This window comes from Astyanax mexicanus, chromosome 7 (assembly GCF_023375975.1).
Source record: "Astyanax mexicanus isolate ESR-SI-001 chromosome 7, AstMex3_surface, whole genome shotgun sequence".
Lineage (NCBI taxonomy): Eukaryota > Metazoa > Chordata > Actinopteri > Characiformes > Acestrorhamphidae > Astyanax > Astyanax mexicanus.
Genome location: NC_064414.1, coordinates 15,493,191 through 15,511,022, shown reverse-complemented (window position 1 = coordinate 15,511,022; position 17,832 = coordinate 15,493,191). Strand labels below are relative to the sequence as shown.

The 17,832-nt window shown below is 36.6% G+C and overlaps 1 protein-coding gene across 1 annotated transcript in view; it reads right to left on the bottom strand.

The window, feature by feature from the left end:
- Positions 1 to 411: 411 nt before the first annotated feature.
- lrrc1 (leucine rich repeat containing 1) overlaps positions 412 to 17,832 on the bottom strand; it is a 101,477-nt gene continuing 84,056 nt past the window's right edge. Inside the window, exons 13-14 of the mRNA XM_022685034.2 lie at positions 13,921 to 14,060; positions 412 to 1,913 (exon numbers count right to left, since the gene is read on the bottom strand). Of these exons, the coding sequence (XP_022540755.1) occupies positions 1,755 to 1,913; positions 13,921 to 14,060 (299 nt within the window). The 3' untranslated portion in view covers positions 412 to 1,754. The remainder of the gene's footprint in view (positions 1,914 to 13,920; positions 14,061 to 17,832) is intronic.

Below are 17,832 nucleotides of genomic sequence, written 5' to 3'. Positions count from 1 at the left end.
AAATCTACTCCAAATATCCCCTTCTACCTGTGTAAGATTTAATTGCAGAAAGAATCAATAACTGAAGCTACATGAATAACTACTAAAAATAAGTTAGTAAGACTAAAATAAAATAAAAAAATAAAAATAATAACCATTCATTCATAATCACAAAAACACACACACTGCTCACAAAGGATAATAGTAAGGTTCACTTGGAGAAAAAGGAACATGCCAGGGTGAAAATGTATGACCACAAATAGTACAGAAACTGCTCAAGTGTTTTATTAATACATTAACCAAAAAAATCAAGCCTAAAGAAATACCTGCTCTGCTCTTTAATTTGAAATGGTTATTCAATTTAGTGTTTAATTCTACTTAAAACAATACAGAAATGCAGAAATTAGAAAAATAAAGCATCATATACTCTGATTTCATTAAATCATTTTATTATTTCAGTGGTTAAAATTTAAAAAATATAGGCCCAGAATGTGTGCCTATCTGATATTTCTGTGCAGCTTAATTTACAAAAATAGATAATAATTAGGACATTAAATTCAACATTTAAAAACCAATTTCCTTGGTCCTTTTCGCCACAAAGAACATACATTGCAAACTCTTTTTGTAGTGTACCATAGTAACAATAAGCAATTTTAATAAAACTTGCAAAAGTACATTCCGTTTTTCTTCTGTACTTCAATCCATCAAATCCAATCATTAATAAAAATATGTATTTTTAATGTACCACATTTACATAAAGCAGGGAGAAACATAAAAACTGAGCAAATTTAAGAATTAGCGTGAAGGTTGAAAAGGACATTTCATCTAGAAATGCTAATATTGCTAATGTTAACAAATGAAACAGAAGAAGCTTCTGTCAGATCAGTCCTCATTGACACATTTCAACCAGTCTAGCATTTCTGTGTGAAATAATCAGTAAATAGTCAATCAATGTACATGAACCCCAGTATCGCTCATTCCAGTTCTAGAAAGTGGGTAAATGTTCTGCGCTGCACTAGCCCTTAATTTCTTAAATATAGAAATATTTATTTGGATTAAGAATAGGACTGATTTGTGAAAACAAACAGCCTAACCTGAAAAGTAAATACAAAGCTGTCCTTTAGCCCCCAGTTAATTTCTTAAGACATTAAAGATTTTTGCCTCGCTTAAAAAAGGACATTTTTGTTAAAGGAGTAAAAATGCTCAATAATTAAGAAATGCGCTATACATGTTATTTTCTTTTCTCCAGATTCACACCCTCTGAGCTGCCACAAGTACAAAAGTACTGATATTCACAAAGAACTATACAATATTCTTTATAAATCAGTAGGTCCAAAAAAAGCCTGGGCTCAAAATATTTCAAAAAAACTGGAAGAAAAGAAACAACCACCTAGTGATTAAAAACATTATAAAAATAAAAAAGGAATAGTAAAAAGATATAAATACAGTATGTAAGTGTGTATCAATATATCTATGATTGTGACAGGAGTTTAGTGTGTTCTTAATATATTGCATCTAAACATCTGGCTGTGTCTGGGGAGTGGAGATAAGAGTATTTGTACAGAAAGTGAGTCTTGCTGCACACATTATTGCTCTGGACTTTTTTTTTTTTTTTTTTAAGATGAAGGCACTTGTTGCAGAGGGAGATGAACTTCAAGACTAAGAGAGAGGAGGGTCAAGTCTCTGTGCCGAGGCAGGGGAAGGGGCTAATCTGGGTTACAGGGAGGAAGACACGATGGACAATGGGGAAAGGACCATCGCGGAGGTGAAAGCAGTCACACAGACGTGGTCACTCGGTCCACAGCATTATTGACCTCGTTTTTGTTGGAATCCAGGCCTTTGGCAGCATTCAGGTCGTTGCGGAGGTTCTCCACCACCTTTTTCATGGTCCGTAACTCTCCTGGGTGGGGGGTGGCTCGCCGCAGCAGCGTTCCCTGAGCAGAAAAGAAAAGGAACAAGTAATGAGTAAAAACAGAATACTTTATCCCTGAAACACTACATGTCTTTACCTTACTGTGAGATGAATCAGAATAACTGTGAGATCAATCAGAATAAATGTGAGATCAATCAGAAGTAACATGAGATCAATTAGAATTATTGTGAGATGAATCAGAATCAACGTGATATCAATCTGAATATCTTTGAGATTAATCAGAATGAACCTGAGATCAATCAGAATGTCTGTGAGATAAATCAGAATACACCTGAGATAAATCAGAATAACAGTGAGATCAATCAGAATTAACGTTAGATCAATCAGAATCAGTGTGAGCTCAATCAGAATCAATGTGAGCTCAATCAGAATCAATGTGAGATCAATCCGAATAACTGTGAGATCAATCAGAATAACTGTGAGATCAATCAGAATGAACCTGAGATCAATCAGAATCATCGTGAGATCAATCAGAATATCTGTGAGATTAATCAGAATAAACCTGAGATAAATCAGAATAACTGTGAGATCAATCAGAATCTATGTGAGATCAATCAAAATAACTGTGAGATCAATCGGAATAAACATGAGATCAGTCAAAATAACTGAGATCAATCAAAACGAGGGGTTCCCCTGTCACACAGGGGAAAGAGGGCCCTCGCACAAGCGCAAATCGGACAGGGCCAAACCGAGAAACTGGTGAAAGTCATTTTGAGGTCTTATTAAGAGTGGCAATTTTCAAGAGTTACAAAAATGTCAAATATTAATTTAAAGTATAGGTGGCGCTATAGAGCTGCTAAAACACGTATTTAAAATTTTTATTCTAGATCAAAGAACAGCCTCAGATAAGCAGGTCTGTCAAATTTTGTGAGTTTTCTCCATTATAACCTCCTCAAAACACCTAGCATTATCTAGGTGTCAACTTCCTTTTTTGATATGGCATCTCAAAAATTCAACCATCCGCCATTCCGTCCTCATTTGGTATATCGACTATTCCTCCACAATTTATCATTAGATATGTTAAATATTTATTTTACCAAAGACCAAGAGAATTCAACTAATTTACTAAGAGTAGTTTGACAACATACGCAAACATTTTTTGTAAAATGCAGATATTTCAAAATTGCAGATTTTCATTTTGGGCAGAGTCAGTCCTACCAATACTAAAACGTGTCTAATGATGTCTCTTGTGTTTTCATCAATTTCCATGAATTTTCAAACATCTGTGTTCTGACTGTCATTATCTTTGGTTTAGTGTTGCGTCTCTAGTTAATCAATTGTCTGCTATTAAGTTACCAGTTTAGCGATCGACTATTCCTATGGCAAATTTCATCATAGGTGTCTGCTGTTCATCCACAGCTAATTTAGAGTTAATCTGACAAAGACTTTAAGAGCAGTTTAAATTAGTTGAAAATGTGTAAAAATTTCACAAATTCCAGTATGGCCAACTTCCTGTTGGGCGGAGCTAATGCAAGCCAATTGCAAATATTTGCAGGGTCATAGTATCTAAATTCCTATCAAAAGATCAGACAAATTTTGAAACATCCACAGCTAATTTATTAACTGAACAAATTAGGAAGCCCTATAGAGTCCGCTAGCTACACGTGAAAAAATTATCACAATATTTGTAAAGTGTGGAATCTGACAATTTACAAGAGTTTTTGAGCATTCCCATAATGTCGAATATGCATTGAAACCTAGGTGGCGCTACAGAGCCAATGAAATATGTATATATAAAATGCTCATGTGCTCATGTTTCTGTATGGTGTAGTGTTGCATCTCCATTAAATCAATTGCCCACCATTGAATATTGCCAGCCATCGACTAATTTATCACCAAGTACGTCTGGAGACTATCCAGGACCAATTTAAAGGTAATCTGATGAAGACTCTAGGAGGAGTTCGATTGAGTTCGTGAAAAATGTGTAAAAAATATGGCCCACTTCCTGTTGGGCGGAGCTAATAGATGCCTTTGTGTGGCATCGTAATATCTATGCTTCTACCAAAAATTGAGGACATTGGACAAATTTTGACACAGCTACAGCTAATTTATTAGCCTAAACCAAATAGGGGGTGTGTAGAGTCATCTAGCTTTCACATGAATATACAAAATTCCAATTTTAGGTCAAATTACAGCCTAAGCCAAGTAGGCCTGTGAAGTTTTATGAGTTTTTGAACATTATAATTATAATAAGCCAGATAAAAAACAAGTGATTCTTGTTCTGTATGAAGAGGTCAATGAGCGTACCAAAGTTGGTGCGTATCGGACAATTTTTTAAATTTAAAATTAATAATAATAATAACGAATGGTCCCCCTGTCACAGGGGGGCCAAACCGAGAAACCGGTGAAAGTTGGACCCATATGTGATTTCTCACGAAATGTGCAGTTATATAATTTTTTTTGAGTTTTTGAGCATTCCCGCAATGTCAAATATGTATTAAAACCTAGGTGGCGCTATAGAACTGATAAAATACTTATATATGAAATTTAAATTTTAGATCAAGAACAGCGTAAATGAAGCAGGCTTGTAAAGTTTTGTTAGTTTTCATCCATTGTAACCTCCTCAAACACCTACCAACACCAAGATGTATTCACTTCTTGTTTTAATGGGGCATCTCAAGCAATTCAACTGTCCGCCATTTAGTCCTCATTTAAGATATCGACTATTCCTTCGCAATTTATCATCAGGTATTTTAGTAGTTTACTAATGACTATTATCAAGAGTATTCATCAAATTCCCTAGGAGGAGTTCGACAAAGTATGCAAAAAATGTGTGTAAAATGCACATATTTCAAAATGGACGACATCCTGTTGGGCGGAGTCAATCATACCAATACTGAAAACGTGTGTAATGATGTCTTTTATGTTTTTGGCAAGTTTCATGAATTTCCAAGCAGCTGTGTGACCATGTTCATGTTTCTATTTGGTCTAGTGTTGTGTCTCCGCCATTACGTCATCGTTTCAGCTATCGACTATTCCTTCGCAATTTATCACCATGTATGTCTGGAGCCTATCCAGGCCCAATTTAGAGATAATCTGACAAAGACTCTAGGAGGAGTTCAAATGAATTTGTGAAAAATGTGTAAAAATTCCACAAATTCCAAAATGGCCGACTTTCTGTTGGGCGGAGCTAATGCATGCCGATTGCGAATATGTGCGGGATCATATTGTCCATGTTTCTGCCAAAAATCGTGAATATCTGAGAATTTTTGAGAAGGCCACGGCTAATTTATTAGCCCAACCAAATAGGGGGCGCTGTAGAGTCATTTAGCTTCACACAACAAAAATTACAATATTTATCTAAATCATTTCGAGGCCTTATTGAATCTGCCAATTATCAAGAGGCTGAGCGCTTTTCATAAATGCCATATAAAATTGGTGGCGCTAGAGAGCTGATGAAAAACAAAGGAGCGAAATTCGAGTTCACTATCAAAGTACATTCTAAGCCAAATAAGCTGTTCAAGTTTTATGAGCGTTCGAACAGTTTTAGGCCTATGCCAATTTGTATGAGTTTTCGAATATCGGAGAGGCCTCAAAAATGAGCGAAACAATAAAAACGATGTGTCCCCCTGTCACAGGGGGACGTAGGGCCCTCGCACAACAGCGCAAATCGTACCGGGCCAAACCGTTAAACCGGTGAAAGTAATTTTGAGGTCTTATTGAGTGTGCCAAATTTCAAGAGTTTTCTATCCTATTAAACACGTGAACTATCCATTTAAAGTACAGGTGGTGCTATAGCGCTGTTAAAACATATGTATTTGAAATTCTAATTCTAGATCAAACAACAGCCTCAGATAAGCAGGCCGGTCAAATTTTGTGAGCTTTTCTCTGTTATAACTTCCTCAAAACACCTAGCATTACCTAGGTTTCAACCTCCTGTTTTGATGTGTCATCTCAAAAATTCAACCGTCCGCCATTTCCTCCTCGTTTGAGATATCGATTATTCCTTCACAATTTATCATCAGATATTTTCAATGTTTATTTTTACCAAATTCCGAGAGAATTCAACCAATTTTCTAGCAGTAGTTTGACAACAAACGCAAAAAATGTGTGTAAAAGGCAGATATAATGGCCGACTTCCTGTTGGGCAGAGTCAGTCCTACCAATACTGAAAACATGTCTACTGATGTCTTTTATGTTTTTGCCAAGTTTCAGGAATTTTCAATCATCTGTGTTCTGACCGTGTCATTGTTTCACTTTGGTTTAGTTTTGCGTCTCTAGTAAATCAATTGCCCGCCATTACAACACCGTTTTAGCGATCAACTAATCCTTTGGCAATTTATATCACATTTGTCTGTTGTTCATTCACAGCAAGTTTAGAGGTAATCTGACAAAGACTTCATTCCTACCAAAATTTGAGAAGATTAGACAAATTTTGAAACATCCACAGCTAATTTATTAACCGAACAAATTAGGGGGCGCTGTAGAGTCCGCTAGCTACACATGAAACAATTATCACAATAAGTGTTTTTAGTGTCTGACAATTTTCAAGAGTTTTTGAGCATTCCCGTAATGTCAAATATGCATTGAAACTTAGGTGGCGCTATAGAGCCAATGAAATACGTATATATGAAATTAAAATTTCAGATCAAAGGACCACTTAAGTCAAGCAGGCCTGTAAAGTTACGTGAGTTTTCATCGATTTTAACCTCCTCAAACACCTACCAACACCAGAATGTATTCACTTCCTATTTTAATGGGGTATCTCAAGCAATTCAACTGTCCGCCATTTCGTCCTCATTTAAGATATCGACTATTCCTTCTCAATTTATCATCAAGGATGGTAGTAGTTTATTGCTGACAAATCAAGAGTATTTATCAAATTCCCTAGGAGGAGTTTGAGAAAGTATGCAAAAAATGTGTGTAAAATGCACATATTTCAAAATAGCCAACTTCCTGTTGGGCGGAGTCAATCATACCAATGGTGACAATGTGTGTAATGATGTCTTTTATGTTTCTGTAAAGTTTCATTTTCAAACACCTGTGTTCTTACCGTGTTCATGTTTCTATTTGGGCTAATGTTGCGTCTCCATTAAATTAATTGCCTGCCATTATGTCATTGTTTCAGCTATTAACTATTCCTTTGCAATTTAGCACCACGTATGTCTAGAGCCTATCCAGGCTCAATTTAGAGATAATCTGACAAAGACTTTAGGAGGACACAAAATTCGAGTTAATTATTAAAGTACGGCCTAAGTCAAATAGACATGTCAAGTTTTATGAGTTTTCGAACATCATAATCCCCTAAAACACAACAAGAAACGTTTTATTTTGCGACTTCCTGCCAAAATGGCTGACTTCCTGTTGGGCAGAGTCCAAAAAGTGATACTTGATTGGTATAAGGAGGTCAATGAGCGTACCAAAGTTGGTGCATATTGGACAAACTTCATCCCAGCCAATGCCAACGTTTGGGGGCACTATAGAGCTCCGTGCTCGGGCCCTAATTAACGTGGGATCAATTAGAATAAACATGAAATCAATCAGAACTAGAAAAGTGCATTTCCTGAAAAAAACCTGTATACAAGCACGCACCTCATCATGAGGCCGCACAATGTGTTGTTGGAACGGTGTCGATATCTCGAAAACTGCGGGAGAAGAAGCGTGGCAAATAAAGGCAAATAATAATAATAACTAGAAAAGTGCATTTCCTGAAGGAAACGCAGGATGGTTGAACAGCTAAAATGGCTCCCACCGTTAACTATGATGTTGCTAGGCGCTTGCCATGGTGTCTGTGATGGTTGCTAAGGTGTTGCTAGGTGGTTGCTAAGGCGTTGCTATGGTATCCATAGTGGTTGCTATGGTGTTGCTAAGCAGTTGCCAGTGTTGGGAGTAACGGCGTTAAAACTAACCACCGTACTAACGCCGTTACTTTTTTTCAGTAACGAGTAATCTAATTAATTACTATGACTGTAACTATTACGCCGTTACCATTTCCGACACCCCGTTACTGCACGTTACTTTAGCCGCTCTATTAACTTTTTTTTTTTTTTTTTTTTACTTCGCTTTGCCCTGGTTAACCCCTCCTCTTTCCGGTGAACTTGAGCTTCTGGCCGCTGTGCCTGTGGTTTGGCGTGGTGAAGTGAGGCACAATTGTGACTATTTGCGTGCTCTAATCAATTCAGTGATTGCCGTGGACAGACCAAGTTCCGAATTAAGGACGTTAAGCTCTTTTTAGCTGCTCCGGTTTTTGTGGTGCTGCTGCTTTCTCTTTTAGAGCTTAGATTCTCTGCCCTAACCCGACCCGAGGACCTATGGAGTGAATTTTGTGCCAAAAGTTTTACGTAAAAAAATAAAATCCACAATCAAAATTTTAAGAATCAAAAGTAAAACATGTATGTTGCAAATTCAAAAGAGAAAAAATATATATCAAATATATATATTTAAATATACTTGGTTATTTTATTATTCTTTGCACTTATTTGAAAATTATTTTAGTTTGGATTTTGCCAGTCTTTGTTTTCATTTTTGGATTTTTTTGGATTTTCTGTGGATTTTTGTGGATTTTGCTGCTAAAGACTTTTGCTTCTGGAATCTCTCCTTTGCTTCTGCTTCATTTTTTTGGTTCTGATTTTTGGCACACTTTTCACGGGTGGGCGGGGCTTAGAAGAAGGCGTTCCCCTTTAATCTCTATTGGTCACCTACCCTGAACCCTCGTCTGAGACAGACCACGCCCACCCCGCCAGCTTCAAGCGCTCTTCCAAACATGGCAGAGCGAACGGGGTTCAGCTCACAGCAGCACCAGCAGGTACTTTTCCAATTAAATTTCATACAGACGTTATGTTTAAAGTTATATTTATTTTTTAAGTAAGTGTTTAACTCTATTAAGATGCTCATGTTAGCGGGGTGTGCTAAATATCCATGCTTAAATTATACTAGTTAGTTAGTGAACACTAACCTACCTAGTCAGTGAGTTAGCTAGTTTACCTAGGTCATCTGGTCAGTGAGTTAGTGGGTTAGCTAAGCTAGTTAGGTTACCTAGTCAGTGAGTTAGCTAGTTAACCTAGGTTATCTGGTCAGCGAGTTAGCTAGCTACTTAACCTAGGTCATCTGGTCAGTGAGTTAGCTAGCTACTTAACCTAGGTCATCTGGTCAGTGAGTTAGTGGGTTAGCTAAGCTAGTTAGGTTACCTAGTCAGTGAGCTAGTGGGTTAGCTAAGCTAGTTATTATGCCCCAGGGTAAAGCCAAGTAAGTGCTGGTTAAGGTTAACTAGCTAACTCACTGACTAGGTAACCTAACTAGCTTAGCTAACCCACTAACTCACTGACCAGATGACCTAGGTAAACTAGCTAACTCACTGACTAGGTAGGTTAGTGTTCACTAACTAACTAGTATAATTTAAGCATGGATATTTAGCACACCCCGCTAACATGAGCATCTTAATAGAGTTAAACACTTAATAACATTAAACATAACGTCTGTATGAAATTTAATTGGAAAAGTACCTGCTGGTGCTGCTGTGAGCTGAACCCCGTTCGCTCTGCCATGTTTGGAAGAGCGCTTGAAGCTGGCGGGGTGGGCGTGGTCTGTCTCAGACGAGGGTTCAGGGTAGGTGACCAATAGAGATTAAAGGGGAACGCCTTCTTCTAAGCCCCGCCCACCCGTGAAAAGTGTGCCAAAAATCAGAACCAAAAAAATGAAGCAGAAGCAAAGGAGAGATTCCAGAAGCAAAAGTCTTTAGCAGCAAAATCCACAAAAATCCACAGAAAATCCAAAAAAATCCAAAAATGAAAGCAAAGACTGGCAAAATCCAAACTAAAATAATTTTCAAATAAGTGCAAAGAATAATAAAATAACCAAGTATATTTAAATATATATATTTGATATATATTTTTTCTCTTTTGAATTTGCAACATACATGTTTTACTTTTGATTCTTAAAATTTTGATTGTGGATTTTATTTTTTTACGTAAAACTTTTGGCACAAAATTCACTCCATAAGGACCGACCCGAAATCGGGCTCCTATTTTTATTTTATATAAAGCTCTGGTGTGATCATCACAATGTTGCTAAGTAACCAATTATTATTGTTCACCAAAGCAAACGAAATAGCGAAAACTGAAAGTGAAAAAACATTTGTGTTAACTGAATCTAATAAAAACGGTAATTAAAAGGAAAAAAAACATCTCGAACTGTATTTTGTGTTTATAAAACTAACTAAAACGAACTGAAATTACTGATAGAATACCCTCATTTTCGTGTTTAATTTATTTATAAGTGTTGTTGTACAGCGGGCGGTGTTGTGCCCAGCGCGCGGCACCTCGTGGTCCGTTAGTTCTTGTGTAAAGCGCTCGCGCTAGCCGCAAAATACGACAGAAAACACTGAGAAACTGCAGAATTATGTATGGGATTACAATATGAGCGCCAGGCAGATGAAAGAGAAACAGGAGATACAGTGTGTGAGAACATTTACCTGTGAGTAGCTCACACCAGAACAGGCAAATCTCTTTCTCTCTCTCTTTCTCTCTCTCTCTCTCTTTCTCTCTCACGTTTCTTAGATTGATCTCTCTGATGAGATGTGTGAAAACTAATAAAAACTAGCAAGCCCAGTCTAAAAACTTACTGAACAGAAAAAAATAAATAAATAAATAAAATTAAAGTATAATAAAAATGAAAAATGTAGCTCTAGCGGCTGGGTCGGGTCGGATTTTTTGGGCCCGATCTAAGCTCTATTCTCTTTTGGTGAAGCTGTTATATTAATACTATTTTAACGGTCATTAGATTGTTGTTTTTGTCCATTATTTTGTTTTGTTTATATATACATATTTCCTTTGAGTGTGCCTAGGTTTGTTTAATTTCATCCCCAGACGCGTTTTTCCGTTTTTTTCAGTATTACAAGTTTTAGTAATTTTCTTTGGTTGTGTGGAGAATTTCGTTTTGTTTTTTTGAAATTCGTTAGATTATATTTTTGTCAACATTTTGGGTTTATTTTCGTTTGTTATTTTCCTAATAATAATAGTAAATGCATAATTGATTTTCTTTTTTTGACGGGCGAATAATAAAAAGTAACGCATGTTTACTTTTACTGGTAACTAATTACTTTTATAGTGGAGTAACTCCATTAGTAACTCAGTTACTTTTTTGGGGAAGTAACGAGTAACTATAACTAATTACTTTTTCAAAGTAACGTGCCCAACACTGGCAGTTGCTAGGTGGTTGATAAGTGGTTGCTAGGGCATTGCTATGGTGTCCAAGGCGGTTTCTAAGTGGTTGCTAAAGTGTTGCTAGGTGGTAGCTAAGCTGTTGCTATGGTATCTGTAGTGGTTGCTGTGGTGTCGCTAAGTAGTTGGTAGGTGGTTGCTAAGGTGTTCCTAAGTGGTTACTAGGCAATGTATTTGCAATGCGCAACCATAATTACTATTAGATCAATCAGAATAAACGTGAGATCAATCAGAATAAACACTAAATCAATGCGAATCAGTGTTAATTTTGACAACTAATTTTGATTTAGTTTTAGTCATAGTCTTGTGCCAAAAATAGCATTAAGTTTTAGTCATAATTTAGTCATCTAAAATGTTTTTAGTTTTAGTTGACTAAATATCATAAGAATATAGTCTAAAATTACAGTCAATTTAGTTGACTAAAATGTAAAGGGTGTAAATGTAAATGCTTCATCAGTTCCCTTGAATTATTAACTACACACTTATTAAAGTTAAACATTTATTAACATGTTGTGTAAAATTGTTAATGTTTGAATGTGAAATATATTTATATATGATTTAATGTATATTATTATTGTAGGTTTGTGACTATAAATATTTTACATTTAAAATTTTGTTCTAGAAATCAGGTCATAAAACATTTGAATAGATATATTATAGTTTGAACAGAGCTGTAGATGCAAAAACACAGCTATTAAAGGATCTCGTTTTATATCCAGCACTAATCCAGCACACCTACTGTAGCTACATTCTATAAATGAGCTCATAAACACACATTCACACACTGTCCTGTAGAGATGCTCTCAGGATGTGCTGAGAGACTTCATAAGTTAAAGTAAGAAACTGATGAGAGTGCAGTAAGGAACTTTACACAGACTTTTGGGTTCAGAGATTCATATTAATTCATATGAATTATTCATATTCATATTATTTTATTATTTTTTTTAACAATCATAACACAAATAACACAAAAGTAATGCAAAAGTTACTTTAACTGGTAACTAGTTACTTTTATACTGGAGTAACTCCGTTAGTAACTCAGTTACTTTTTTGGAGAAGTAACTAGTAACTATAACTAATTACTTTTTCAAAGTAACGTGCCAAACACTGATTAAAACACTGATCTCTGCATGGAGATCTGTGTGACTCTTGCCTGCAGAAGCCTGAAAGATGTACCGGAGATGGAGTCGCTCCACACGATTTACACGTTGTCTTGTTTTTTCGTGACATCAAAGGAAAAATATATCGCCTCTCCCCTCTCTCTTCCCCTGCTAAACACTGTCGAGTTAACTTCCAGTCGAGCCCCGTAAGTAACGACAGCTTAATTCCCGGGGATTGTATCTAACTGTGCTGCGCTATTGGAAGGGGGGGCGGTAATGATTAGATGAGTACCCCGCTTGTCCCACCTCTCCACCTTTGCTAAAGTAGTAGTTATTGGATCTCTTCCTAACCATTCCTACCTTTCACAGAATTAAATCAGTTCTAATTGGATTTCGTCCCTGCCAAACATTTTAATCTTGTTTTTATTTGTTGACGAAAATGTCAGTTAATTTTATCTCGTTTTAATTTTTTTAATAATGTTTTTATTTAGTTATCGTCTCGTTTTCGTCTTGAAAAAAAGCTTCTTTGACGAAGAATATGACGAAAATTATTCATCAACGAAATTAACACTGATCTGAATAAACATGAGATCAATCAGAATAACTGTGAGATCAATCAGAATAACTGTGAGATCAATCAGAATATCAGAATAACTGTGAGATCAATCTGAATATCAGAATAACTGTGAGATCAATCAGAATATCAGAATAACTGTGAGATCAATCAGAATATCAGAATAACTGTGAGATTAATCAGAATAAACATGAGATCAATCAGAATAACTGAGATCAATCAGAATATCAGAATAACTGTGAGATTAATCAGAATAAACATGAGATCAATCAGAATAAACATGAGATCAATCAGAATAAGCGTGAGATCAATCAGAATAAAAGAATAACGTTGAGATCAATTAGAATAAACATAAAATCTATCAGAATAACTGTGAGATCAATCAGAATCCTACAGTTAATCTCACAGAGCTCTTGAAGAAATGCCTTTAAAATGTGTGATAAAATATTGAAGGCAAAAGCAATCTAAAGAAACAGAAATCAGACGGGTTCAGTAAAGTTCCCAGGCATAACTCAAGTTATACTCAGAACACATAAAAAAATAACTAAATATAAAATCATATAGCTGCCACACATCCATCTGGGTCAGATAGTTGAAGTAATCTTGTTCTTTTGAGGAATATTTTGTGACAGCATGTGATTTAGTGTCTCTGTGTAGCTGCTGCTAGTATCTCCAAAACCTAGCCGAGCACAGCATATGAATTGAGATTTACTGAACAAATCTTTAAGCATCATTATTAAAAACTTAATTTAGGTATCAATTAACTCTTTCTTCACACTGATTGTTCTACACCTGATTAATACCGTTAGCAGAGGATATTTTAATATTAAGCTAAAAACTTCAAACTTCTTTCTAGCAGCAAGTCTAGACATGGTCAAAAATAAAATAATAAAAAAGTGAAACTAAAAACATGAAATAATTGCAAAGCAGAACAGGATTAAACATTGCAAATAGTAAAAAACATCCAAATATAAAAATTTGGTCTTAACCCTCCTCATGGTGCAAAGATCATCAGACCCTTAGCTCTAAAGATTAGGGAACACCCTTTCTGTTCCAAAGATTTGATGCCATATCTTTTTTATAAGAAAACCCCTGTTCTTAGGACTCTTAGACTCTTCAAAAGCTAATTTAAAACATCGTTAAGAGTTAAAATTCTGTCCTTCTCATTTCACCCACCTTTTCATCGTCCTCGTCATCATCATCTTCCAAGAAGCGGATGGCACTGATTCTGTGCATGGCTCGGTTGTCCCAAGTGTCATCAGCCATGTCATTCACAAGGCTCTCCAAAGCTCCACAGCGTGCCAGGTTATCTGAACCTACACGCACACGCGCACACACACACGCACGCACACACACACACACACACACACATTAACACACTTTTCATTTCACAACCATCCCTTTCTCTTAGCGAGGGCAGAAAGGGGTTAACACAGCTCAGGATTAGGGGTTTCTCCTAAAGTGTGTGAACGTTCAGGGAGAAACAATGCGCCTGCCTTCCTGCAGGTGAAAATCAGGGTTTGGAGATGCCTGATAACACTTCACAATCCCGGCCTGTTCAGAGGCTTACAGCAAGACGATCTTTAACCCCCTCCCCCTCCACAGACACCTCCACCCCACCCACGATGACTTAGCCCGGGTAAGTTTTCCATCCTCATCTGCTCTACATCATCTGCCCTCATCCGGCCCACGTCACCACAGATGATCATAAGCCCTCAGCTTGAGAGAGGAGTAGACACAAGGACAGAGTGTTTGAGCGGTGACCAATTTCTATCGTCTTTCTCCATGTCTGAAACGCGCACACTCACTCTCAGCTCCAAGAGAGGACGCAGAATTTAACAGCAGGCCTCTGAATGAATAAAATGCAGATTGTTTTGTGGTGGTGCCAGTGTTGAAAGTGCTTAATAGAAGGGGGCAGGGCCTGGAGGAGATAAGCCTCTTTAGACATCCAATCTGCTGAGCGTGTGTGAAAGACAGCACAGGAACACAAACACAGAGAGAAAGAGGTGTCAGGGAAGTTCAAACATTCCAGGCTCGCTTTCCCATCATCTACAGACACGTTCACTCTGCAAAATACACTGTAACAGCAGCCAATCCCATCTTGTGGCGCTCACAGGATAATTCAATGCTAAAGGGCAGTGCCTAGATTAAGTACAGCAGTCAGGGCTCTGACGTGGGATGTTACTAGAATTTTACAGCAGAAAGGATTAAAGTTAGAGCTGGGACATCCTTCTGGATGATCCTTCTCTATGAATCTACATTGTACTGTATGTTTATAGGTTTAAAGTTTACCTGCATGCTGCCTCTCATGCCATTTCCATGTAAAGGCATAAAGAGTAGATATATAGTAGATATTTCTTTTAGCATTGATATCATAATTTAGACATGCAAAATAGTCACATCGTAGTATGTGCAATGTTTTGTACAATGCCAACCTGCCCGGTTCCAAGCTTACTGGAGTCACTTGTTTACCTTTTTATTTATTTATGTATTTTATTTTTTATTTTCAATTTTATTATCTAAGAATACTGAAAACTAAATAACTAAAAATAACACTAAGTTTTTATTTGTGTTTGTTCTTTTTTATTATTCTAATTATTTATCTCTTAATATGACTGCTTTAATTTTTGCCTAATACATTGATTTAGTATTATTTTAATTCTTCTTAAATCAATCTTAATACACTGCCTGGAAAAAAAAAAAGAAAAAAAAAAATAATGGCACCAAAAAAAAGGTCACCAATATTTCATTAGACCGCCTTTAGCTTTGACTGCGGCACACATTCACTATGACATTGTTTCAATAAGCTTCTGCAATGTCACAAGATTTATTTCAATCCAGTGCTGCATTCATTTTTTACCAAGATCTTGCTGACTGATGATGGTAGAGTCTGACCACTGCACATAGTCTTCTCCAGCACATCCCAAAGATTCTCAATGAGGTTAAGGTCTAGACTCTGTGGTGAACAATCCATGTGTGATAATGATGATCTCATGCTCCCTGAATCACTCTTTCACAATTCCAGCCCCATGAATCCTGGCATTATCTTCTTGGAACATGCCCGTGTTCATCAGGGAAGATAAAATCCATTGATGGAATAACTGGTCTATATTTAGTATATTCAGGTAGTCAGCTGACCTCATTCTTCCCGCACATATTGTTGCTGAACCTAGACCAACTGCACCCAACATTTTTTTGGCCAGGCAGTGAAGTTTGTTTGTTTTTAACAATTTTGCCATTTAATTTTAAAGATCCACATTTTCGTTTTATCTAATTAACTAGTTGATTTAAATTTGACTTTGTTTTATTTTCTTTTTCAGTGTTTTGCAGGTACTTCTGCACAGTAGCTGAACATTACACTTCTTTTATTAGTATTGCCAGGTCCGCCCCATAAACAGGCTGTTTTCGGGCTGACTGAATGAGCGAAATATAATCAGAATTATGTTAATTAACACTGTAACATAGAAGCATAGAACTATTATTTAATTGAAATGATTTTTAAGAAAGCTACACACAGTGCTGCAAGTCAAACGCAGAGGAGTTCATGTGCGCCCAGAGCTACGTGATTACATTTTTCATTTTTATTATAGTTTAATTTAATTTTGTTTTTATTTTTTCTCCTACAGTTCAGTAAGTTTTAATTTGTTTTTAGAGTGGGCTTGCTAGTGCTTTTTGTCGTATTTTGCGGCTAGCGCGAGCGCTTTAAACGAGAACAAACGCCACGGATCACGAGGTGCCGCGCGCTGCCGTGCTGTATCCGACTCCCTGCTGAATCAGACTCCGCTTCGCAAACAGAATCGGCACAACACCCCCCGCTGTACAACTCCGCTGTACTACAGCGCTTATAAATAAATTAAACACAAAAAGGAGGGTATTCTATCAGTAATTTCAGTTCGTTTTAGTTTTATAAACACACAATACAGTTCGAGATAGTTATGTTTTTTCCTTTTAATTACCGTTTTTATTAGATTCAGTTAACACAAATGTTTTTTCACTTTCAGTTTTCGCTATTTCGTTAGAATTAGAAAACAGATGCCTACATCTCGGACTATTTCCGACCCAACCCGACCCGAGGAATGTGGTGGAAAATCTCGGCCAGACCCGATTTCGGGTCGGTCCTCGGGTCAGATCGGGTTCGGGCAGAGAATCTAAGCTCTTATTGCAGTAGGCAATCACAGTATTGTTCTTCTTAAGTCTACTTCTTCTAATTATTATTAGTGTGATTGCAGTAGTCAATCACTGTACTGTTCTTCTTAAGTTTTATTATTAGTGTGATTGCAGTAGGCAAACACAGTATTGTTCTTCTTAAGTCTTAATATTATTATTATTATTAAGTTGGCTTGGAAAAGACAACGTCTTGTTCTTCGTAATCTTCTTATTAGGGGTCCGAGCATGCAGTGCTAGGAACTAGGGGTGTGACGAGACACTAATATCACGAGACGAGACGAGACACAATACTGGGTTCACGAGAACGAGACGAGATTTAAAAATATATTTTTAAAGAAAACATCAAAAATGAAAAATGGCTTGAAAATGGCTAGAGGTTTATTTGACAAAATCATATAATGCACACTTAACAGACGGGTTTCTCTCACATTGATTCTATAAGAAATAGACATAAGAATAAGAATAAAAAATAAAAATAAAACTTTTATAGTGCAAACATTAAGTGCAAACCACAACCAGTCATATTAAGCCTATGGTTTGTATTTTTTCTCCTAAATCTCTTGTAATTTAACTATGCAGAACCATAACCAGTCATATTAAGATTATGCTTGAAGTGAAACAGAGACAGAACATGTTTTTAAATACAGTACAGAGCTAAGGGATTAGTACAGCTGCCTATGAAACAGTCACGTGTAGGATTTACTTATAGTATTTATATATGGTTTGTGTCTTGTTGGTCATTCTGTTACTGTTTATTGTTTCCATTGGAGCCAAAATGCAGCCAGACATACAACTTAAAAGTAGCAGAAGCATCTTCTATGCCAGGGGTATTTAATTAGAATTCAGTATGGTCCAGTTAGAGAAAATTTCGACAGGCCAAGGTCCGGACCGATTGTTAACTTGTGTTATAATTAAGTGCTA